This window comes from Galeopterus variegatus, unplaced genomic scaffold, assembly GCF_000696425.1.
Source record: "Galeopterus variegatus unplaced genomic scaffold, G_variegatus-3.0.2 Scaffold111, whole genome shotgun sequence".
NCBI classification, from domain to species: Eukaryota; Metazoa; Chordata; class Mammalia; order Dermoptera; family Cynocephalidae; genus Galeopterus; species Galeopterus variegatus.
The window spans coordinates 952,231-977,697 of record NW_007726222.1 but is presented as its reverse complement, the minus strand read 5'-3'; the positions used below and the strand labels follow the sequence as shown (position 1 = coordinate 977,697).

Genomic DNA, 25,467 nt, shown 5'->3' with positions numbered 1-25,467 from the left:
GAATGTTGGGCACCTTTTCATGTACTACTTGTATGTCTTCTTTTGTGAAGTATCTTTTCAATTTTTTTGCCCAATATTCAGCTTTTTAATTAAGCTTGTTGATGATATGTCCCCATCAGGCAGTATTCTGCTGACTACCAATGTTCTTTAACAGATATGCTAAATGTTGTGCAGACACTGAAGCAGCAATGGTATAAATAAGATTGCTGAGTAAGAGCATTAGATTTAGATCTTTCCAAACAGTTCAAATTTCTCAGGACAATTATAGAAGCAAACCTTTTATTTATAAAAGGCTCACTTCTCTAGGGCAATGGCCTGGAGCCTGAAGGAACCTAGTGCTAGGCTTTTCGGCGGGGGATCCTGGACCCGGAAGGAGGAAGATTAAGAGAGGTAGGTGAGAGGAGGGGGGAGAGAGAGAGAGTAAGAAAGAGGAATGGGAACTTAGCTTCTGGGGATGGGGGATGAGGTCAGGAGATATATATATATATCTACAAGCCTGGCCAAAAAATAAAGGGGGCTTACCTAACGGATGAGCCGGTGGTGGGTGAAGGAAGCCAGCGCCAGAGAAAATAGACGAGGGCGGACCATCAGTCCCGGGGGGTCACGGGGGAGTCCAAGGAAGGAGTCCCCTGGCGTGGAGTGAACTCCTTCCCGGGTTTCGGCACCAATGAAGGAGGCACAGATGAAAGAGACACACGAGACCCGGGCTGACGGTTCACCAGAGAAGTTCCGCTTTATTGAAGGACTGCGCGTATATTTATGGGGAGCTACGTTCCAGGTTTGGATGGGGGGTGGACGGGGTGATAGCTGATTGGACGGGGCTAGGCGGGAGGTGAGCCTTGACCTGTGACTGGTTGAGGTTTGGCGCAGGCGGGCCTGGGTTTTGGTGCCGGCGGGCTTGTTTACTGCAGAGAAGAACCCGGAAGGGCGCCATATTGCCAGGGAGTGCCCCCCGCTTGAGTGCCTACGGTATCCCTACACCTTTCCCCAAGAATGTGAATATGGACCTGCCTGAAAGTGAAGCAGCCATCTTGGGACCACGAAGGAGAGGACATGAGAATGAGCCTTGCTGTGGATTGACTGAATTTTGTCCCCAAAGTTAATATGTTAGAAGCTTAATCCCCACTGTAACTGCTGAGGGTGGGAAATCCTATTGTGGTAATTGAAAGGTGGGGCCTTGAAGAGGTGATTAGATCACAGGACCATGCCTAGTGAATGGATTAATAATGGTGGTCAGGGGTGTGGTTCTGAGGGCTTTAAAAGGAGAGCACGTGAGAGTCTCTCTCTCTGCTCCACCATTTGCTGCCATGTGAGACCTCTGCATTGCTGTAAAGCCATCATCAAAGAAAACCCTCAGCAGATGTGCTCCCTGGACTTTGGACTTCCCAGCCTCTGAAACTGTAAGCAATAAATTTCATTTTCTTACAAATTACTCAGTTCTAAGTATTTTGTTATCAGCAACAGACACAGACTTATACAAGCCGTCATGCTGACAAAGCCAGAGTTGAAAGCAGAGAGCCTGGTTCTCGATGGCACCACTGACTGCTGTCCCAACCCGGACTTCCTAGCCTTGGACCTCTTATTGTGTGAGACAATAAGACCCCTATGTGTTTAAGCCAATGTAGTCAGGTTTTCTGATATTTGTTGCCAAATATATTGCCAGCTGATTCACTAGAGTTTAAAAGAAGATACTGTTGAGCCACAGAAAACGATTCCCCAAAGTATGGCACTTTGGGCATGCTGGGAGCTTTGAAAATTGAAAGGCTTCAGAAGTAAGCCTTAGAACCAAGGTCTCTCTCTGACCTTCCCACATCTCCCTGTCACTCTAATCCTCTTTCCTGATCTTCTCTGAAATTTCCTTATTTGACTAAGAAATCTTCTTTCCAAAAGAAATGTAATTGTTTTAAGACCCCCTCTGTAGGAATCTTATCAAATAACCAGGAAAGGTCAACCACCAGAGAAGAGAAAAGACTGGGAGTGTTCACCACACCAGACAGACTTTTCATCTAGTATTCTCCTGAGGGCAGTCCTGAGAGCTACCTGGGAGGCTTTATCTGCATTAACCTCTGTTCGTAGTGAAGTCCCATCCCTCACCTTCCTACTCCTCCCTCAGAGCTCAAAGGAACTTTGTCATTTACTTCTACCTTCTCCATATAGAAGGGACCCTCCACCATATAGAAGGGTATATAAACATCTGTACTCCATTGAATTACTGGGTAATCGTTCTCATGCTGTGCACATTAAAGAAATTTGCATGCCTTTTCTCCTATTGATCTGCCTTTTGTCAGTTTATTTTCAGTGAACCTTCTGAGGGGGAAGGGGGAAGCTTTCCCTCTCTGCCCCTACAATACCATACTAAACACAAAATTAACTGTTTGTTATGCACCATTATCTCTTTATTGAGCCTGGCTTTACCAAGGACATAATTGGTTTTCAAGGAACTCCAAGTATGAGATGTAATTATACTTTTACACAAGCGGAAGGGCTTAACATTTTTGCCACATTATCTACTCTAGGAACCAAATTTAAAAACATTGATAAATCCTAGTAATAATCTGCTCTAATATTGTTTTAAACATTTAAGAAAAATGTACCAAACATTTTAACATACTATTTTTTACCAATGATCTCTTCATATGCTCTTATTTTTGTAAAACAAACATAAACTCCCTTTTTAGTATATGAACATTTGCATTTAGACCAGATATGACAGAAGTAGAACAGAACATAATAAAATGGTATAGAACACAATGAAATGGTTTGGCCAATAGTTGAAGAAACAGAATATACACCTCTAAAATAAATCTATAAATGAAGAAATTTGTGTGTAGCTTTACAGAACAAAAAACTGAAATATGTGAATGTTGGGAAAATATAAAAAAGTGGTCAGGGCCCCTCAGATGTTTAGAATCTTGCCGAGCATCTAATGTAAATATGCACATGCGCCCAGGTGTTCCTTGTTATTGTCTAATGTAATTGCACATCTGCAGCCAGGTGTTTTGGGTTATGGACTTAAGTATAAAGGATCAAGGTCTCTGAAACATGCTGCTTCTCGGGACACTCTGGGAAGCCACTATGGTGGCTGCTCCTAGCTCTGAATAAAGCCTATTAATTTTTCACCCCCGGCTCCCAGGACCTTTTCCTCTTATCCAGCTCGTAGACCTGCGTGTGGAGGATATGTGACCCAGTCTGTACAACAGGCTCGAGGGGTCTTTAAGCCTTAGCCCTAGCTTTACAGTGAACAAACTTTAGAAAAGCAACTTTGGAGGAAAATATGTTCAGAGAAGGTATTCTATTGAGACAATATAAGCTAGTGGTAAAGAACATGGATTCTAGAACCAGACTGCCTGCATTCACGTCCTGCTTCTCATTCACTAGTTTTGTAACCTTAGACAGGTATTAGCTTGGACTGCCATAACAAATTAACACAGACTCAGTGGCTTGAACAACTGAAATTGGTTTCTCACAGTTCTGGAGGCTGGCAAGTCTAAGACCGAGGCACTGGCAGGGTTGGTGTCTGGTGAAAACTCTCTCTGGTTGCAGATGTCCACCTTCTCACTATGTCCTCACATAGCTTTATTGGGTGTGGACATAAATAGAGAGAGAAATCTCTCTCTTCTTATAAGGTCACCAACTACTTCCAAATATCATCACAGTGGAGGTTAGGGCTTCAACATATGAATTTTGTGGGGACACAATTCAGTTCATAACAGCAGGCTACTTAAACTCTCAGTCCTACATTTCCTTAGCTTTCAAAAGAGTTGATAATAATAGAAAAGGGTTTTTGTGAGATTGAGTTAATATATGCAAAGCTCTTAGAAGAGAATTTGACACACAGTAAGTGCTACACAGTTTGATTATTATTAGTGACCATATTTTGGCAACTTTCTTTTTCTTTTCTGGTGGCTGACTGGTACAGGGATCTGAACCCTTGATCTTGGTGTTTAGCAAGTTTTTAACAGGGAGTTCTAGCTTTTCAAAAATATTATCACAATGTATATGAGTTACCATTAATTGGGATTTCTCAACCTCACTGCTATTGACATCTTGTGCCTGATAATCCTTTGTTGTGGAAGCTGTCCTGTGCATTGCACGTGTTTAGCAGATCCTTGGCTTCTACCCACTACGTCCCAGTAGCACCTCCACCTCTAGTTGTGACAACCACAAATGTCTCCAGACATTGCCAAATGTCCCATGTGGCAAAATCACCCCTGGTTGAGAACCACTGGTACAAATCTATCAAAGGCACAAAAACAGCTACATAAACTTACAGACCAACATATTCAACCACTTTGAAAATTTTAGAAATTCTTATAAATATTAAGAAATAGAGAACTATGTCAAAAATCCTTTTTTTATAGTTAATATTGGGGTGTTTCATATAATTTTGGATCTTTGTATCTTGGTTCATTTCACCCCCACCCCTAGGTACGATGAATTGGACAGCTAAAGGTTTAAAACATATAATTCTTTCTTTTTGTTACAGATAAAATTTAGTTAGTAAAGAAAGGCTCGTGTTCAACATTCTAGTTCCTAGAGATAATCTTTTGAAGGGAGGGTGGAACACAACTTAAAACAGACATTAATATAGCTGAGGCTTTCATGATTCCTAAATTCTGATAGAATAAACCTTATAAATAAATGGATGAGCTACAACAGTGCTGTCCAACAGAACTTTCTCCAGTGATGGAAATAGGGCTGGCCAGTTAGCTCAGCTGGTGAGAGCACAGCCTTGTAACACCAAAGGCAAGGGTTTAGATCCCTGTACCAGCAAGCTGCCAAGAAGAAGAAGAAAGAAGATGAAAATGTTCTGTAATATCCAATAGGGAAGCCACTATCTACATGTGACTACTGAGCACTTGAAATGTGGCTAGTGTAACCATGGGACTGAATTTTTAATTTAATCTTTTTTTTTTTTTTCCTTTTTTTATCTTTTTTTTACTGACCAGTAACGGGATCGCAACCCTCGGTGTCACGCCCGTACTGGGGACCGGCAATGGGATCGCAACCCTCGGTGTTGCGCCCGCACCGCACTCAGCCAGTGAGCGGGAACCGGTCTCCACATGGGATCCGAACCCTCGGCGGGAGCGCCGCCATGCTCCCAAGCGGCGCACTCTCCAGTGTGCCACCGGGCCGGCCCTAATTTAATCTTAATTAAAATTTAAATAGCCACATGTGGCTAGTAGCTATTTACATGTCCCTTGTACACTATGGGACAGCACAGATCTATGACCTTTAATAAAGAAATCATTATGCTATTTTCTTCCTTAATAAGGTCTTTTTGTCAGTGGGCAGACTGTTTCTCCCACCCTCATGCCCTATATGTCCCATACAGAGGGCTACAACCAGGCAATATGAGGGTGTGTGGGGTAGAGATGGAAGCAAAAGGAGGTAGGCAAGGAAGTGGAAGTAATGTGAACAATTTTTTTCAAGGAGACACCCCTCTTCTCTCCAGAAATGTTATGGAGCACATATACACCACATATTGTTAAATGCTCAGGTGAATGTGGTATCTCCACCCTTCTACTTCCTAGAGTACCATGTCTCTCAGAAGGTTCAATACTTTACACTTTACAATTCTGTTGTAAAGCTAACATTCCCTAACAGACCTGTGGTCTCTGAAGATGGAAGATTTATTTTTATAAAAACATTTTTTAGAAGGTGGGAGCATGCCCACAGACCCAGGCAGGAGCCATGGGCACCCTTCCCAACCCAACAGAAGCCAGGAGCACACCTGGGGATCCAGAATATGCCACAAACACTGCTGCTGCATCCCACTTGACAGTATGGACACAGGGAGAGTCACCAGCAGAGCCCAGAAAAAGAAAAGGAAGACTTTCTCTTCAAAGCCCACTCCAGAGTTGTAGAAGAAGCAACTGCTCTACCAGTTGACCAGACATCAACATAGCAATACTAGAAATAGGAAAAATCAAGAAAATATGACACCACCAAAGGAATACAAAAGCTCTTGAGTACCAGACCCCATAGAGCAGGAAACCCTTAAAATGACTGAAAAGGAATTCTGAGCAACAATCTTAAGGAAACTCAATGAGATATAAGAAGAATCAGTTAGACAACACAAAGAAAAAAGAAAAAATATCCAGGATATGAAGTAGGAAACTTATAAAGAGATTAATACCTTAAAAAATAATGTAGCAGAACTCCTGGAACTGAAGGATTCATTCAATAAAAAAAAAAAAAACAACCCCAAAAAAACAGCTGAAAGCTTAAACAATATGTTAGAGCAAGCAGAAGAAAGAGTTTCTGATCTTGATGCTGGTCTTTTTGAAATAACCCAGGTGAACAACAACAACAAAAAAAGTAAAAAATAATTTTAAAAAAAGAACAAAATCTAAGAGACAACCTTAAATTAAGTGCATAAACATCCAAATCATGGGTGTTCCAGAAGGGGAGGAGAAAGGAAATGGGATTGAAAACCTATTCAATGAAATAATAATGGAAAACCTCCCAGGTATAGGGAGAGACACAGACCTTTAGATCTAGGAGGCTCAAAGATCCCCAAACAGATTCAATCCAAAAAGATTCTTTCTAGGGCCAGACCGTGGCTCACTCAGGAGAATGTGGTGCTGATAACACCAAGGCCATGGGTTCGGATCCCATATAGGGATGGCCAGTTAGCTCACTGGGTGAGCGTGGTGCTGACAACACCAAGTCAAAGGTTAAGATCCCCTTACTGGTCATCTTAAAAAAAAAAAAAGATTCTTTCTGAGACACATCACAGTCAGACTTGCAAAGCTCAAAGACAATGAGAGAATCCTAAAAGTAGCAAGAGAAAAGCGCCAAGTCACCTATAAGGGGGCCCTCATCAGACCAACACAAACTTCTCTACACAAACCCTACAGGCCAGAAGAAAATGGGATGATATATTCAAAATACCAATAAATAAATAAATAAATAAATAAATAAACAAACAAATGAATAAATAAATAAAATTGTCAGCCAAGAATACTATACCCAGCAAGTCTATCCTTCAGAAATGAGGGAGAAATAGCATATTTCTCGGGCAAACTAGAACTGTGGGAGTTCACCACCACATGACCAGCCCTTCAAGAAATCCTCAAGGCAGTCCTGCATCTGGAATCTGAAAAATGATAATCACGACCATGAATATACAAGAAAGAACAAAATCCACTGGCAGAACAAAAATGCAAATGAGAAAGAGAAGGAAACTAAGCCTTACCACTTCATAAAAGAACAAACACCAAAGACAAACAATAAAAGGGAAAGAAAGGAACAAAAGATACTGAGATCAACCATAAGAAAAGCAATTAAATGTCAGGAGTAAGATAATACCTTTCAATAACAACCCTAAATGTAAATGGATTAAACTCCCCATTCAAAAGACACAGACTGACTGATTGGATTAAAAAGCTAGACTCAAATATATGCTGTCTTTGAGAGACTCATCCCACCTGTAAAGACACACACAGACTAATAGTAAAGAGATGGAAAAAGATAAAACATGCAAATGGAAAGCAAAATGAGCAGGAGTAGCTATTCTTATGGTGGATAAAATAGACCTTAAACTAAAAACCACAAAAAGAGTCACAGAAGACAACTATATAATGAGAAAGGGATCTATCCAGCAAGAAGACATAACAATCATAAATATATATGCACCCAACACTGGAGCACCCAGACATATGAAGAAAATACCATTAGACCTAAAGAAAGAAATAGACCCCAATATGATAATATTTGGGGACCTGAACACCCCTCTGTCAGCATTGGACAGATCATCTAGGCAACAAATCAAGAGAAACAGGATTTAAGCTACACTTTAGACAAACTGGACCTGGCAGATATCTACAGAACATTTCACCTGACAACTACAGAATATACATTCTTCTCATCAACATACAGCACATTCTCCAGGACAGGCTACATTAGGTCACAAATCAAGCCTCATAAATATAAAAAAATTGAAATAGTTTCAAATACCTTTTCAGATCACAACAGATTAAAACTAGAAATCAATAACAATTGATACTCAGGAAACTATACAAATGCATGGAAATTAAACAACATGCTCCTGAACGATGTATGGGTCCAAGAAGAAATTAAACAGGAAGTCAAAAAATTTCTTGAAACTAATGAAAATAAAGATACATCATACTAAAACCTGTGGGATACTGCAAAATCAGTACTAAGAGGGAAGTTTATTGCAATAAACACATCAAAAGAACAGAAAGATCTCAAATAAACAACCAAATGCTATACCTCAAGGAACTAGAAAAACAAAAATAATCCAATCCCCAAATTAGTAGATGGAAAGAAATCGTTAAGATCAGAGCAGAACTAAATGAAATAGAGACCCCCCAAATTATACAAAAGATCAATGAAACAAAAAGTTGGTTTTTTGAGAAGATAAACAAAATAGACAAACCACTAGCTATGTTAACAAAAAAGAAGAGTGAAGACCCGAATAACAAATATCAGAAAAGAAAAAGGAAACGTAACAACTGATTCCACAGAAATTCAAAGAATCATTATTGACTATTATAAACAACTATATGCCAACAAATTTGAAAACTTGGAGGAAATGGATAAATTTCTGGACACATACAAACTACAAGGACTAAACCAAGAAGACATAGAAAACATGAACAGACCAACAACAAGCAATGAGATTGAAGCAGTAATCAGCAGTCTCCCAACAAAGAGAAGCCCAGGACCCAATGGCTTTACTGCTGACTTCTACCAAACCTTTAAGAGGAATTAATACCAATTCTCTTCAAACTATTCCAAAATATTGAAACAAAGACCATTCTCTCAAACTCATTCTACGAGGCCAGCATTACCCTGATACCAAAACCAGACAAAGATGCAACAAAAAAAAGAAAACTACAGGCCAATATCTCTGATGAACATAGATGCAAAAATCCTCAACAAAATATTAGTGATCAGAATAAGCAATACCTCAAAATATTATACACCATGACCAAGTGGTATTCCTTCCAGGGATGCAAGGATGGTTCAACATATGCAAGTCAATAAATGTGATATACATCAACAAAATCAAGGATAAAAATCATATGACTACCTCAATAGACACAGAAAAAGCATTTGACAAAATTCAACATTCCTTCATGATAAAGACTCTCAGCAAATTAGGTATAGAAGGAAAGTATCTCAACACAATAAAAGCCATGTACGACAAACCCATTGCCAACATCATCCTGAATGGGAAAAAGCTGATTTTCCCTTGAGAGTGGGAACATGACAAGGATGCCCACTCTCACCACTCCTATTTTTCATAGTATTGGAAGTACCAGCCAGAGCGATCAGTCAAAAGAAAGAAATAAAGGGCACCCAGATTGGAGAGGACAAATTCAAATTGTCCTTGTTTGCTGACGACATGATCCTATACATAGAAAAACCTAAAGACTCTACCAAAAAACTCGTAGAGTTGATAAACAATTTCAGTAAAGTTGAAGGATAGAAAATCAATACCCCCAAATCAGTAGCATTTGTATACTCCAATAATGAACTAGTAGAAAAAAAAAAAAAATCAAGGAAGCAAGTAAATTTAAAATAGTCACCAAAAAAACAAAATACCTAGTAATCAATTTAACCAAGCAGGTGAAAGATCTCTATAACAAGAACCACAAATCACTGCTGAAAGAAATGAAAGAGGACACAAAAAGATGGAAAGACATTCCATGCTCTTCAATTGGAAGAACATGGATATGAAAATAACCATACTATCCAAAGTGATCTACAGATTCAATGCAATTCCCATCAAAATACCAATGACATTCTTCACAGAAATAGAAAAAAAAAATCCTAACATTTATATGCAACTACAAAAACCCCAAATAGCCAAAGCAACCCTGAGATAAATAAATAAATAAATAAATAGATAGATAAATTAATAAATAAAGCTGGAGGCATAACACTACCCAACTTCAAATTATATTACAAAGCTATTGTAACCAAAACAGCATGGTACTGGCATAAAAACAGACACTTAGACCAATGGAACAGAATAGAGAACCCAGAAATCAACTCACATGCTTACAGCCAACTGATAATTGACAAAGGTAACAAGAACATACATTGGGAAGAAGACTGCCTCTTCAATAAATGGTGCTGGGAAAACTGGACATGCTTATGTAGAAGAATGAAACTAGACCTGTACTTCTCACCATATACCAAAAGCAACTCAAAATGGATTAAAGACCTAGATATAAGACCTGAAACTGTAAAACTACTAAAGGAAAACATAGGGGAAACACTTCAGGAAGTAGGACTTGGCAAAGACTTTATGAATAAGAACTCAAAAGCACAGGCAACAAAAGAAAAAATAAACAAATGGGATTACATCAAACTAAAAACCTGTACAGCGAAATAGACAATTAGTGGAGTGAAAAGACAATCTACAAAATGGGTACAGAATGGGAGAAAATATTTGCAAACTATGCATCCAACATGGGATTAGTATCCAGAATATACAAGGAACTCAAACAACCTAGCAAAAAAAACAAGTAACCAGTTTAAAAATGGACAAAGGAGCTAAATAGGCATTTCTCAAAGGAAGATATACAAATGGCCAACAGACACATGAAAAGATGCTCAACATCACTAAGCAGCAGGCAAATGCAAATCAAAACCATACTGAGATACCATTTCACCCCAAGTAGACTGGCCATTATCAAAAATCCAGAGAAAATCAAATGTTGGGGAGAATGTAAAGAAAGGGGAACCCTCTTACACTATCAGTGGAACTGTAAATTAGTGCAGCCATTACGGAAAATGGTATGGATACAGAGCTTCCTCAAACAACTACTGATAGAGCTGCCATATGATCCAGCATACAATTCAGCAATCCCACTGCTGGGTATATACCTAAAGGAATAGAAATCATCGTGTTAAAGAGATACCTGCACTCTCATTTTTATCACAAGTCTATTTACAATAGGTAAGAGTTGGAACCAACCTACATGTCCATCAATGGACAATGGAAAATGTGGTATATATACACAATGGAATACTACTTTGCCATAAAAAAGAATGAAATTTTGCCATTCACAGCAACATGGATTAGTGTAGAGAAAATTTTGTTAAATGAAATAATCCAGGCACAGAAAGAGAAATACCACATGTCCTCATTCATAAGTGGGAGCATTAAAAAAACAAAATTAAAAAAACAAATAAAAAAGAAAGAAAGAAAGACACAACATGACAATAATTGCTTCAACTTTCAAGGGAGAGAATGGAACTGAGGCCACCAGAAGAGGGAAACAGGGATAGTGAGGGGGAATTAGTGAGAAACTGATAAAGTACCACAAAAAATGGGTACATTGTGTAATGATCAATATAGTAATTATCCTGATTTGAGCATCACATATTGTGTTACAGGTATTGATATTCAATGCTGTACTCCACAGATATGTATAATCAAGTGTTTCAATAAAAAAAAACTTTTTATATTATGGCAAAAGCTTCATATATATTAGGCATGCAATAAATAATAAATTTTTATTATAAATATCTATTAAAATACATAATTATGTAAGAGTAAAAAAAGCAGATCTAAAGTTAATATGGCAGAGATTAATTTACAATGAAGGTCTAAGAATCACCACTGAAGAGTTTATAAGTCCCAATAAATTTACATAGTTGGTAGGCATGTCCTTAGAGGCTAGGATAAAATGCAAATAGCATTTCATTTGTTCTGAAATAGATTCAAGAATTTTCAACTAAAATAAACAGACAAAAACCTGGAGTTTTCAACTGAGATTTTCATTCTGGCATCTTTTTCTAACTCTCCTCCCTGCCCTGTTTGCCACACAAGTACTTCTTTGGGTACCATTGTGGGAGAGCCTGTTGCTGATGGGAATGTGTAGTGGGATGGTTAAACAGAAAACTAAAGTTAAAAACCACTCTTCCCAAAACTCATGTTGGCAATTTTTTATAGGTTGTGGCTGCACACAAACATCATAATTCTTACAAGAAGCTATTTACTACCTTTCTTAAAGGTCTTTCTGTAAGTTAAGGGAAAGGGATTAGTAATGGATATTAGCAATGGCAGTAGTGTATAATAATGGCTAACACTTACTAAGTGGTTATTATGTTTCAGGCACCATTCTAGCAGTTAAAACGTATTGATTTATTTAATCTTCATAACAACTCTATAAGGTAATAATATTGTTATTTCTATTTTAGTCAAGGAAACAGGCACAGAGAAGTTAAGGATTTTGTGCAAGATGACATGGCTAGTGAATGAATGACAGAGCCAAGATTCCAAGCTGGACTGACTCCAAAACTGCAGTCTTACTACTATGCTCTAGTGCAATTACACTCACTCAAGGAAGTGCTTGCTTCCAGCCAATCTAGCAAATTCTGTTCTAACCACTAACTCAGGTTCATCAGGTATATAGACAAGAGAAAGCAGCAGGTTCATTGTAAAGATTACTCCTACATTTGAAAGGCTATGAAAGTGAAAATTAAGGGTTGCCAAAGATATCCCCAAAATCAATTGGCAAAAAAAGTAGCTGTATATTCTTTTCTGTATGAATTCAATAAAATATTCCTACCGAGATGGAAAACCCAAACTTAAAAGAGAGCTCAACATTTATGAAACCATTTCCTAATATAAAATCTGTAAATCATGTTGATTGAATGATTAGAAAAGCATAACAGGCAACTAATTAAGGCTTCATTACCATCCTTCACAAAACCTCTCACAGTTGTACAAGTAACCTAAACAAGTTTACAACAATAAACTTTTTCTCACAAAATTTTTATTGCGAACAGTTAGGAGTGCTTTACCCCATAACTGAAAATATATTATTTTTAAAGTAACACTTCTATTAAAGGAATGTCCAAAAATGACTAAACTAAGAACAGGAACTAGACAAGGATGCCCACTCTCACCACTCCTATTCAACATAGTGTTGGAAGTACTAGCCAGAGCAATCAGAGAAGAGAAGGAAATAAAGGGCATCCAGATTGGAAAAGATGAAGTCAAACTGTCCCTGTTTGCAGATGACATGATCCTATATATCGAACAGCCCAAAGCCTCTACAAAAAACCTCTTGCAGTGAAATTAACCCACGCACTTACTGCCATTTGATCTTCGACAAAGGCATTAAGTCTATTCACTGGGGTCGGGACTCCCTCTTCAGCAAAGGGTGCTGGGATAACTGGTTATCCATTTGCAGGAGATTGAAACTAGACCCACATCTCTCACCATTTACTAAAATCAACTCAAAATGGATTAAGGATTTAAATATACACCCTGAAACAATAAAACTTATTAAAGAAAATATAGGAGAAACCCTTCAGCAAATAGGGCTGGGCACAGACTTCATGAATATGACCCCAAAAGCATGGGCAACCAAAGGAAAAATAAACAAATGGGACTATATCAAACTGAAAAGTTTCTGCACAGCAAAAGAAACAATTAACAGAGCTAAAAGACAGCCAACAGAGTGGGAGAAAATATTTGCAAAATATACATCTTACAAAGGACTAATATCCATAATATATAAAGAACTCAAACATCTTTACAAGAAAAAAACAAGCAACCCAATTAAAAAATGGGCAAAAGAGCTAAGTAGGCATTTCTCTAAAGAAGATATGCAAATGGCCAACAGTCATATGAAAAAATGCTCAACATCACTCAGCATCCGGGAAATGCAAATCAAAACCACACTGAGATACCATCTCACCCCAGTTAGGATGGCCAAAATCCAAAAGACACCGAAAGATCAATGCTGGCATGGTTGCGGAGAAAAAGGAACTCTCTTACATTGTTGGTGGGAATGCATAATGGTGCAACCCCTATGGAAAATGGTTTGGAGGTTCCTCAAACAGTTGCAGATTGATCTACCATATGACCCAGCTATTTCACTGCTGGGAATATATCCAAAGGAATGGAAATCATCAAGTCGAAGGTATACCTGTTCCCCAGTGTTCATTGCAGCACTCTTTACAATAGCCAAGAGTTGGAATCAGCCCAAATGTCCATCATCGGATGAGTGGATACGGAAAATGTGGTATATCTACACAATGGAATACTACTCAGCTATAAAAACGAATGAAATACTGCCATTTGCAACAACATGGATGGACCTTGAGAGAATTATATTAAGTGAAACAAGTCAGGCACAGAAAGAGAAATACCACATGTTCTCACTTATTGGTGGGAGCTAAAAATAAATAAATAAATTCACACACACACACACACACACACAAAACCCCCGAGGGGTGGGGTGGGGGGAGAAGACATAACAACTACAGTTCCTTGAAGGTGATTTGACAAGCAAACAGAAAGAACATTGTTGGGTGGGAGGGAGGAGAGGGAGGAGGGAAGGAGTTTTCAGTAATGGGCCACAATAATCAACCACATTGTATATCGACAAAATAAAATTAAAAAAAAAAAATGACTAAACTGAAACAGTAACAGTAGCACTTACCATATGCTTGATGCTGTTCTCAGACTTTATCCAGTCTTCAGTGAGGTAGGTACTGTTACTATAATCTACATTGTACACGAGGAAACTGAGATGTGGTGAGGTGAAGAAACTTGCCCCAAATTACACAAGTAAATGGTGGGGCTGGGATCCAAATCTAGGTACCCTGGGCTCTAGAGTCACAGCTCTCAGTCACTAAGACTATAAAAATGCAGAGAAAATTCTTTCCCTGTAAGATGCATTTTGTTTTTTTTTGGCGTCCGGCAACGGATTGCAACCCTCAGTGTCGCGCCCGTACCGGACCGGGACCGGCAACGGGATCGCAAACCTCCGTGCTGCACCTGCACCTCGCTCAGCCAGTGAGCGGGAACCGGTCTGTATGTGGGATCTGAACCCTCGGCGGGAGCGCTGCCGCGCTTCCCAAGCGGCGCACTATAGCAGTGCGCCACCGGGCCGGCCCAAGATGCATTTTGTTGAGCAAAACCTAACTACGAGAGAAATGGGATGATATAAAGATGGCAAAAGAGGAACTTCCATGTCAACATTTTTCATTTATTTTGTTACACCTTTCATATGATCGATATAAAATTGCTTAATACTTAAAATATATTTAGGGCCGGCCCATGGCTCACTCGGGAGAGTGTGGTGCTGATAACACCAAGGCCACAGGTTCGGATCCAAGGCTGGTTGGCTCACTAGCTGAGCGTGGTGTTGACAACACCAAGCCAAGGATTGAGATCCCCTTACCGGTCATCTTTTTTTTTTTTTTTTTTTTTTTTGAGACCAACTGGCCGCACTGCGCTCAGCCAGTGAGCGCTGTGAGCGCACCAGTCATCCCTATATAGGATCCGAACCCGCGGCGGGAGCGCAGCAGCGCTCCCAGCGCTGCACTCTCCCGAGTGCGCCACAGGCTCGGCCTACCGGTCATCTTTTTAAAAACAAAAACAAACAAACAAAACTTAAAATATATTTGTAGTTTAATTCCAGTTTTCCTTATATTCAAATCAGTAATATTTTCTTGAAATATTTTAGTTAATTTTTTAAAAAAATTTTTGGTGGCTGGCCAGTATAGGGATCTGAACTCTTGACCTTGGTGTTATCAGCACCATGCTCTAATCAAGTAAACTAACCAGACAGCCCCTTCACATATTTTTTAAACAAGGGCTTACCAACAGAGCATAAATGTTCATTTCAGAGCATAAAATGTTCATTATCCAAAGTTAGCTGTTGGCAATAACTTAAAAAACAAAGCCTTTTTTTTCTTACAGTTACTTCTCATCAGATATCAGTTAAACTTCTTTTTTTGTTTTTCTTATTTTTTTCTGACCAGTAAGGGGATCGTAACCCTTGTCTTGGTGTTGTCTGCACCACGCTCAGCCAGTGAGCGCACTGGCCATCCCCATATAGGATACGAACGAGTGGCCTCAGCGCTACCACGGGGCCGGCCCAGATATCAGTTAAACTTCTAAAGGAACACTTACAAAATTTTTTTCCTGATCCTAAAGTCTTCTACACTAGCTTCAGTTAAATAAGACAATTTTGAGCTTGTTCAGGCCTAAAAGCCTTTGCTATGTGAATATTCACCAACCCCATGTGTGTACAGGGTATTAAACACAAATTCAAGAGCTGTTCACACCTCTACAGCACAGACTTAATCAGCAAGATTTGGCTCTATGAACTCTTCCTCTTAGGATAGCAGTATTAAAAAATATGAACCCTTATGCCTTTTATTTTATGTCTGTCATTTTAGGATGTTTCTGGGAGATTGAAGCAGCAAAGCGTACATAGTAAATGCTGTACAAGGACTTAAACCAGTGCTCCTAGAGAAGCCACTATCTCTAAAGGGGATGTTTTCAAAATGTGAGCCTTTTAAAAGATGGCACAAACACTGATAGGACCACTGGTGTTTAGTGGGTGGAGGTCAGGGAAGTTAGACATCTTGCAAGGTATGAGACAGTCCCACACGATGAAACATAAATCAGCATCCTGTGTGACTTTGTCCATTCATGTAGTAGAAAAATCTGTTTACAATGATCTGGACCTAGAATCTAAATTTTTGTGTATTGGGGGGGAGGTAAAAACTGGAAAACCTTCCAGATAAATTCTAAAAGAGCTGTAATTTCCTTTTACATATAAATACAAAATTTTTTTGCATAGTTTTAAAATTCATTGACATTTCCAATCATGCAATTAACATGTATATCAAAATACTGTACATTGTTTTGTTCAGAACTTTACCAAGCACAATCCACCGTTTTGGAGGAAAAAGATCCTATCATCAATGGAAATGACTCTCATTTGTGAGTCACTATTATCAGTGTACACGGTGGCATCCATACGCAGGGACTGCACACACACACACACACACACACACACACACACACACACACATGGCATCAGCCTACTTCATTATGTCTTTTGGTGTAACTATGCAGAAGTATTTCATACTGAAATATAACTGAATTATATATTACTTTCCTTTTATTTCTGTTTAACATAACATTATATACATTTTAATTATGTACGTAGGAAACCTTGTTATCTATGAAATTTTACTTCAGGATGGTAAAGGGGATGTAACATTTTCCATAAAAAGGAAGCAATGGGACTGACAGGGTAAGATTTACTGACTTAGATGTCAGTTGTAATACAAAAATGCAACTTGCATAGATGAAAAATAACTAAAGATGACTAACATTTGTTTCTAACACACTAGGTAAAATAAAATTCAACATCATTTAATCAAATGGAAAGAAAAACCTTGTTCAATGCTTAACTTCCGTGTTGGAACTCATAATTCAATGTCACAGCATGCTCTTTCTGATGAAACAATATGCACTAAACTTATGGCTTATGCAGATGAGCTGATCACATCCCAGGACGGGTAGGATCAGTACTGCTTTGTCCCAGTCCCTCCTCCTCTTCTACCCTCAGATGCTGATGTATAATATAAATACAGCTTTGTTAGCTGGTGGGACTGTGGTTTTGCTGTGTGGAAAATAAACATTACCACCATCCTCCAGATTCATTTACATGCTGTCACACTGACTAAAGTAACCTGACACTCTTACTATTTCCTCTCCACTGCAAAGCCACATATTTGGTTCACATTTTGTGGGCACAACCTTTTGAAAAGGTCAAACAAAAAGCTACTAAAAAGTTCACTTCACAGTGATAAACACATTCACATGGCCAAAACATATTTGTATAATTATTTTCAGTAGCCAGAAAGAGAACTGTGGAAAAAATATATAATAAAGCAAAAATTTCCAGAGAAATCTGATTAATAAAAAGTAGCCAATATGAAAGCATATAAAATTCTAATTTTTAATTATTATTTTTTAATATTGTTTTATGTATCTGCATCCCTTTCCTTAGATTTAAAAAGATTCAGAGTAGCTTCCAAAAGAAAAAAATCCCTAAAAACCCCAAAGGTTCCGAATGGTAAACTCTGAATCTGCAGACATGAATAGTTAAGATTTTAAGGTTTTTGCCTCTTAAATTAATAGCAGTAGCCTCTATTACAGAAGACTTCAAAATGAACTTGTGGCCCATAATTTGTTACAAAATCTGCCCTGCATGTGAATGAGTTTGATAAAATTTAAGTATTTTCTAAGGGGCTGGCCAATTAGTTCAGTTGGTTACAGCACAGCCTTATAACCCCAAGGTCATGGGTTCAGATCCCCATACCTGCCAGCTGCCAAAAAAAAAAAAAAGAAGAAAAATTAAAAAAAAATTTCTTACACGTATATGTTTCCAGATAATAAACCTTAAACTTTATTACTGCCAAGTGAAAGAGTACATAATTTTTTTCAAATTAAATGAAAGCATTTACCTGCCAAATTGATTTATTAACATTAAGTTTAAGGTTGTACATAAAATTGTAACCATGATAATTCGAATAATGTAAACAGAATAAACCATTTATTAAAACATTATGTGATAAACTTTTTGATCCAAAGCTACACTGGTAAACATTTCCCCCTCACTAACATTTTACCTAAAACACAGTTAAATTACAACATAATCCAACCAAAACTAGAAAATACTTCTGTCCTTTACCACTCAATGACTGAATGGTAAGGTGAGTACAGATCTAGGTTTTCTTGATGAGAGTCAAAGATAGAAAATGGTAACTTAAAAGACAATCAAAATTCCACACACCCAAAATTTAAATTTTATTACCCTGTTCAGTAAAATTTCATTATATCAAATAAAATTTCATTAAAAATTTCATTATATCAAACAAAGATTTTATGGATTGCCCTCTCCTCCCCACCAAAAATAAATATTAGGAACAAATTAAGGATAAGGGTTGGATTTTAAACTGTACTTTATTTGTTACTATAACATTCTCTTTTTTAAAAACTGATCAATCATAAGCATGCAAAATCTTCTCTGAATGGAACTGCTTCCACAGCCCCTTTATGTCAATGGTAAATTATAAAGGTCATTCAATTTGGAGTTCTCTCCTTTTTTTTACAGCACTTCTAAGCAGTGTGTATGACACACACTACAGAGGTAGGAAAGACAATCTTTAATAAATTACCTTCTTGATTATACAGAATTTCTGAAAAGAAAACTGACAAAATGCTAAACTGTGCCTTTGATAAGTCCCAAAGGGCCACAGATCCATCGCCTCCTATTTGAAGAATTAATCCCCTGGGAGTGTTCTAACCTTTATAGAGCACTTGATAACAAGATTCACCAGGGCTCGGAACAACTGCACTAAGAAAGCCTTCTACCACTTTCATTTGCCGATTCTTTGGACCACCCAGTCCTGCTGGCAGAGAGGGCAGCGATTGTTCTGTTTCACCCACAGGGACATGCAGCAGTTGTGGAAGGAATGATTACATTCTCCCCAGACCACTGCAAAAGAGAAAAAGAATAGTTGACATTACATATTCCAAAATTATCGCTTATTTTACATTATGAATAACAATCATGGTTCATAATCTTGAAAAAGATGGTTAATTGGCCAAAACAATTTTTTTCTATCTACAAAGAAATAGAAACTTATAGATTAAGTTCCACTTAAGAAATGAGATAAGTCACTGTGGTGGGGGGACTTTCCATCCCTGTTCTAGAATGTGTGGGTGATGTGATGATCCCCAGTTCCTACACAGCTCCACATGCTGTCTTCTTTAAGTCAGGAGATTAAAGGACTTGAACCTTCTCAGTCACGCACTGACTTCAAAGATCTTTTCGGCTTTATTTTATTGAAAAACGTCCTTCTGATTTTTACTTATCAAGATATAATAAGTTATGGTTTTGATGTTTTGGGCGGCTGGCCAGTATGGGGATCTAAACCCATGACCTTGCTGTCATAAGGCTGTGTTCTAACCAACAGAGCTAACTGGCCAGCCCAAGATATAATAAGTTTTAAATGTTTTCATTTCATAATAGGCTATTATAAACAGATAACATGCTTCTGAACATTATCAGTTGCACATCTACTGAGCTGTTTTCTAGAAGTGATGAATTGTGTTAAGTCATCTATAAGCAGTGCAATTCCTCATGTGACAGAATGAAACTTTTAAAGTGGGAGGCTGGACAGAGAGGTCTCTCTGTGAGCAAGGAAGTCGTCTACCCCTCACACTTCCCAAATTTATATATATATATATATATATTTTTTTTTTGTCTTTTTCGTGATGGGTAAGGGGATCGCAACCCATACTGTGGTGTCGCCCGCACCGCACTCAGCCAGTGAGCTCACCAGCCATTCCTATATAGGATCCGAACCCGCGGCGGGAGCGTTGCTGCGCTTCCAGTGTCTCCCGAGTGCGCCATGGGGTCGGCCCCCAAATTAATATTTTTAAACAAGCAGCATAAAAGAAACATTTTAAACCAAGGGAAATCACCCACAATCTGGAATACAGTCTCAAATTTAGGCTTCATTTGTCCCTTGTTTCGCCAACCTAACTATATGACAACAGAACAAGATTAAATGAAAAAGAAAAAAAAAAAATAGGGGGGCTGGTGAGTTAGCTAAGTTGGTTAGAGCTCAGCCTTATACTACCAAGGTCACGGGTTCAGATACCCATATTACCTGGCTGCCAAAAAAAAAAAAAAGAAAGAAAAGAAATAGGGGGGAACAAAGAGAAAAAATAATACTTATAAAAATTGGCTGTAGAGAGTAGGAAGCAAGGAGAAAACATTCTACATGTTTCAGGAGGAAGAAACAGGATTTGCTCAAAACTGCACAAATCATTATTAAGAAGCTGTATGCAAACCATGCAAACGCAAAGTTAACCTTTTATTCTAGGAAAATCTATAAACACTTTTACATAGCAATCTAGAAGTGATCTCCTCAAGAACTAGGACATAAAATCCTTAAAACTGCTTAGAATATTTAGCCTAAGACAACTTCTGTAGTCTAAGACTACAAAGTAAATTTGATAGATTTCAACACAGAAATCACATTCCATAAAAATACCTGAGACTTTTTCCTACCTTAGTTAAAAAGTTAAATATTGTATGGTAAGAGTAATAAAAACTGAAATGCTTTATTAGAACCAAAACTGACCTATAACATAGCCAAAATTCAAATGATGTTTAGACAAACTCCTCATTTTATAATTTTCTTAACAGAAAATAATTATTTCTTTTTTGATTACCAAAATATTTACTGTGACCATGTCTGGAGTATATAACCAATTCTTCTTAATTGTAGCAATAAAAAGACTTGCAGATTCATTCCATTAAAGTCTTTTGAGAACCAACACATTTAATATTAATAATAGATCACTGCTTTACAGTTTATTTTTGTGTATTGATAAAGTCAATCTTAATTGCAAATTCAAACATCCCCACTGAGAGAAAACCTTCAGTTGAAAAAGCAAGAGAAAGAAATTACAACATACCAACACAATCCTCTTGTTTGTTTTCAGCTTGACATCTAAGACAGGCATCTAAAAGTAAACAAACAGCAATTCTCATTCTGATGCTCAGAATGCAATTTTTAAAACCCAGACACACTTCAAAGTCCAATAAAAACCCTAAAGGTTAGAGATGGAGATAAAAGACTCATGCTATTAATTTCTCATCTGAACATAACTATTTAAGAAGAATAAAGTACAAAGAATTCCACTAATTGACTTATGACCAGGAGCAATTTTAAAAGGGTTAATGACCCTCTATTTTTATAAGCTCTGATGAAAAGATGTCCTGACAGCATCACTAGAGAAAACCACTAGATACAAATAGGCCAGACTCCACTATTTTAGAAGTTACTATAAGCTCACTGGACATGCTCATGTAGATTAACCTTAGTGGTAATTTATTTTCAAGATATCCTTTTAAATAAGCCATCCATATATATTGGTATTTGCTTATTTATACATAAAGAAACTCTAGGATACCCAAGACAAATGATAAAGTTTACTGGGAGGGGATAAAACGGGAAGGAGAGTTTTCACCATATCCCTTCTTAAAATTTTTAAATTATGTGACTGTATAATCTACATAAAAATTAAATTTTTTTTGATTCTTTCATAAACAAATTTTCTTGAGTCATCTATACTTATCAACATGGAAGTTTTCCTTCAGTGACTCATAAAAACTTATTATTTTCTTCCCTAAGACACTTGAGAGTTCCTTTAAAATAAGCTATTTTGTATGCCTCCAATAGGTCATTACTGGTAGTCATCCAAACAAGACATGAAAAGGCAGTAAGGTGCAGAACGGAAAGCAAGGATTTTGGAGACAGGCAGATCTGGAGTCAAATCCCACCTCACTGGCATTTACTACTTTCGTGGCCCTACACCAATTATGAACCTATATGAATCTCAATTCCATCACCTGTAAAAAAGAAATAATACCATGAGGCATTTATATATTAAGTGGGGATGATACATACCTGTAATAATTTTATAGATAAAATAAGTAAATCCTAGGTACTCCTAAATATGAGGGTACTCAAAAAAGTTGGTGGAAAAATAGAATTAAAAGATAATATGAATCTTTCCATCAACTTTTTGAAGTACCCTTGTACTAGGTTCTTTCTTTCTTTTTAAGAAAATGTTCCCTTTACAGATAAGTTGGAACCCAAAGCATCTACCCAACAACAGCAAAGTATTTTAATAAATTACTAGGGAGTAAACACTAGGAATGGGAACCTGAAGGGTGTACCAGAAGTTTTCAAAATTCAGTCTGTAGTACTATTTGCTTGATGATAGAAGTAATAAAGAATATTTTAGGGACCAATGAAATGGTCTCATTCACTTGCTGCAGGAGGAGTCAAAATTGGGTAAAAGAAAGTTCAACAAAAGAAAAATAGTTTTTAACATAAATAGGAGAAAAATAATTCTGTAAAAATAGAAACACAGTGGAGTTGAAGCCTGTTTCTCCTCTTACACTGGATTATGCTCAGGCATTTGTTTGCTCCTCTCCGCATGCTCTTAACCTTAAAAAAACCACCACCACCCGGGCCTCTTGGGCGTAGATTAAAAACAACCACTGCCTTCTGAGGCTTTCTTCAATTCCACATTACCAAGCATGTATTCTGCAAGGAATTATGCACTGGTGATATCAAAACGACCAAAGCTGGGTCCACGGAGCTTACCACCAAATGGGGAGGTAGATAAGCAAACAACTAAATTATAAGGATGATGATATAACAGTAAAGACATGTTACCTGTACCTGACTCTAATTCTGTGCAACCACTGAATTTTAAGAAGGCCCAGAAAGGTTATGTGAAGTGTCTAAATTAACATAGTCATGAAGAGTTAACTCTGGGTTTTACAGCAAATCTATTCCCCTCCTATGAGCACTTGCTCAGTGCGACATCTGCTCCTTTCAGAATGAAGGAGAGTGGAAACTGAGGAGAGAGTCACCCATATCAGAATGAGCTGACAGGAAAACCTTGGAGCAAGAAGTAATAAATCATTCAGGTGTGTGAGATAAATTCCAAGTATTAAGGAAATAGGATTTTGTGGGTTCTTGTAGCAGAATTCTCTGAATTATGCTTATTCCTTGGATTTAGATTCATTATAAAAATTGACCCAAATCTACATAAATTCCTTAAGTTTAAGATTTAAAAAATTCTTTTAATGATGTTCCTAATATCAGCACATTTCTAAAGAGTACAATAGCAGTAATATCTTTTAGAATGATGCTAGGGTAAGGACAGGGAAGTCTGAAAAGCAAATTTCCTTCAGCTGTCACCTGACCACTAAGCAGATTTTAACACCTCATAAACAATATTCAAAGGTGTAGTCCAGAATACTTTCCTGAACCCAAAGTACAACTGTTGTAAACATGCAACATTACTCCTGCAGTAGCAGAATACCTGCTATAATTAGAAAGTTAATGATAAATGTGAGTCATTTATAACCCACACTTTGACCTACTCTAAATATCTCCATAAAGTTTGTTGCAAAATTTCAATCATTATTTTAGGTCCTACATTTCCACTTACTATTTAAATTTTTTTCCTTTGGGGAGAAAATAGCTTCATAGGAGAGAAATACTTTTAAAACGACTTTTTGGGAACATTATTTTTAAACTAAGAAGGAACTAAAAGGAAATTTATTTTCCTTTAAGCTAAAAGAAATTTAGGAGATAAAATGCGTAGCAAAGATCGTCCTGCAAAAGAACAAAAGATTATGTCTCCTGAATCAGTTAAAAATGCCTCCCAAGCTGGAAATGATGAATCTAGTTCTTAAGTAAGGGGTGGGGCTGGGAGGTTTTATTGCAGGCAAATAAACTAAATACTGTTAAAACCTAATATGCAAAATAAGTGGGTCGTGTTTAAAATCAAAGTCTTTTAAAAGTAAAAAGAAAAAAACAAAACCAAAAATTGAGTCCAACTGTTGTAAATTCTCTTTGAAATAAGCCGTTATGAATGAAAGACCAAAGAGCATAAATTGAGAAATCTCTTTATTCTGTTAGGTTTAAAGTCTCATCCCTCAAAGAAGGGAGTTTCCAGTTCTCTCATTTTTCAGGGTAAGCCACAAAGTTTTCAAAGTACAGAAATCTCAGTTTTCTTCATCTACTCTCAAGAAACACCACCATTTAAGATGCTCTTCCAGTAATTTTAAATTCCCTATTTAAAAAAGTCTCATCCCTCAAAGAAGGGAGTTTCCAGTTCTCTCATTTTTCAGGGTAAGCCACAAAGCTTTCAAAGTACAGAAATCTCAGTTTTCTTCATCTACTCTCAAGAAACACCACCATTTAAGATGCTCTTCCAGTAATTTTAAATTCCCTATTTAAACACATATTTTGCATTCAAATAGCACCTGTCTTTCAAGGTGGTCTGAGATCTTAAAACAGGAACCACACAAAACATAACGAGATTAAGCAGTTCTGAAATGTTTCACTTTGTCCGATATTTTTATTCAAAATATTATAGAAAAAAGACATTTATCAAAGAGGGTTCCGCATGACTCAGAGCAGGGCAGTATCTTCTCCAGAAAATGGCATCCTATGATGAGGGGGACAAGATGGAGATAAAGTTTTATGTTTCTGAATAAAGGGCGTACATTCTTCCATAAATTAAATACTCCTGAACCCCAGTGTATTCCCTTCAGCTCAAGCTAGCTCTATGTGACTCGTCCTAAATCAATCCAGATTTTAAATACAGCCGAACGGCAGCGGTAGCTAATCGGAAACGCACTGGCTGTGAACACTCTTCTTCCCTGCGCCCGTCGAGCAGGACTGAGGGTGTCGTTTCTGTGGAAGGTGACTGCCGAGCCTCACTTTGGCGTGTGACCAGAGACACGGAGGTGCACCGCTGCGTGGTGGCCTGTACCCCGACCCCTCCGCCGTGTGCTTTTAGAGCGGGGCTGGCCGCACAAGCCGAAGCGGTTCCTGCCAGCCCCCATCAAGTCACCCCGTCTTATTCTCTTGGTCACACCCGCACTACCTGAAATTACCTTGTCTGGTCCTCCGTTTACTGCTCGTCCTGCTGGACGGCCCCCGGCGGCGGCCCAGCCCTCGGCCCCGCGTCCTCCGGCCATCCCCAGGGCGGAGGGCTTTCCGCGACTTCGGGCGCGCCCATCTCCCCGCCTCCGGCCCTCCCGGAGG

The 25,467-nt window shown here is 38.0% G+C and overlaps 1 protein-coding gene and 1 long non-coding RNA gene across 2 annotated transcripts; both read right to left on the bottom strand.

Moving 5' to 3' along the window:
- Window positions 1-18,192: 18,192 nt before the first annotated feature.
- Window positions 18,193-21,705, bottom strand: RNF7 (ring finger protein 7). Its single transcript, XM_008586702.1, has 2 exons — window positions 21,305-21,705; window positions 18,193-19,310 (listed from the first exon to the last, which is right to left on the bottom strand). The coding sequence occupies exons 1-2, from the start codon at window positions 21,378-21,380 to the stop codon at window positions 19,192-19,194; spliced, it is 195 nt and encodes a 64-aa protein (XP_008584924.1). The 5' UTR covers window positions 21,381-21,705; the 3' UTR covers window positions 18,193-19,191.
- A 3,032-nt stretch (window positions 21,706-24,737) lies between these two features.
- LOC103602283 lies at window positions 24,738-25,391 on the bottom strand. The gene is made up of 2 exons (XR_551518.1): window positions 25,317-25,391; window positions 24,738-24,865 (listed from the first exon to the last, which is right to left on the bottom strand). It is a non-coding gene; the product is annotated as an uncharacterized LOC103602283 (long non-coding RNA).
- Window positions 25,392-25,467: the final 76 nt, after the last annotated feature.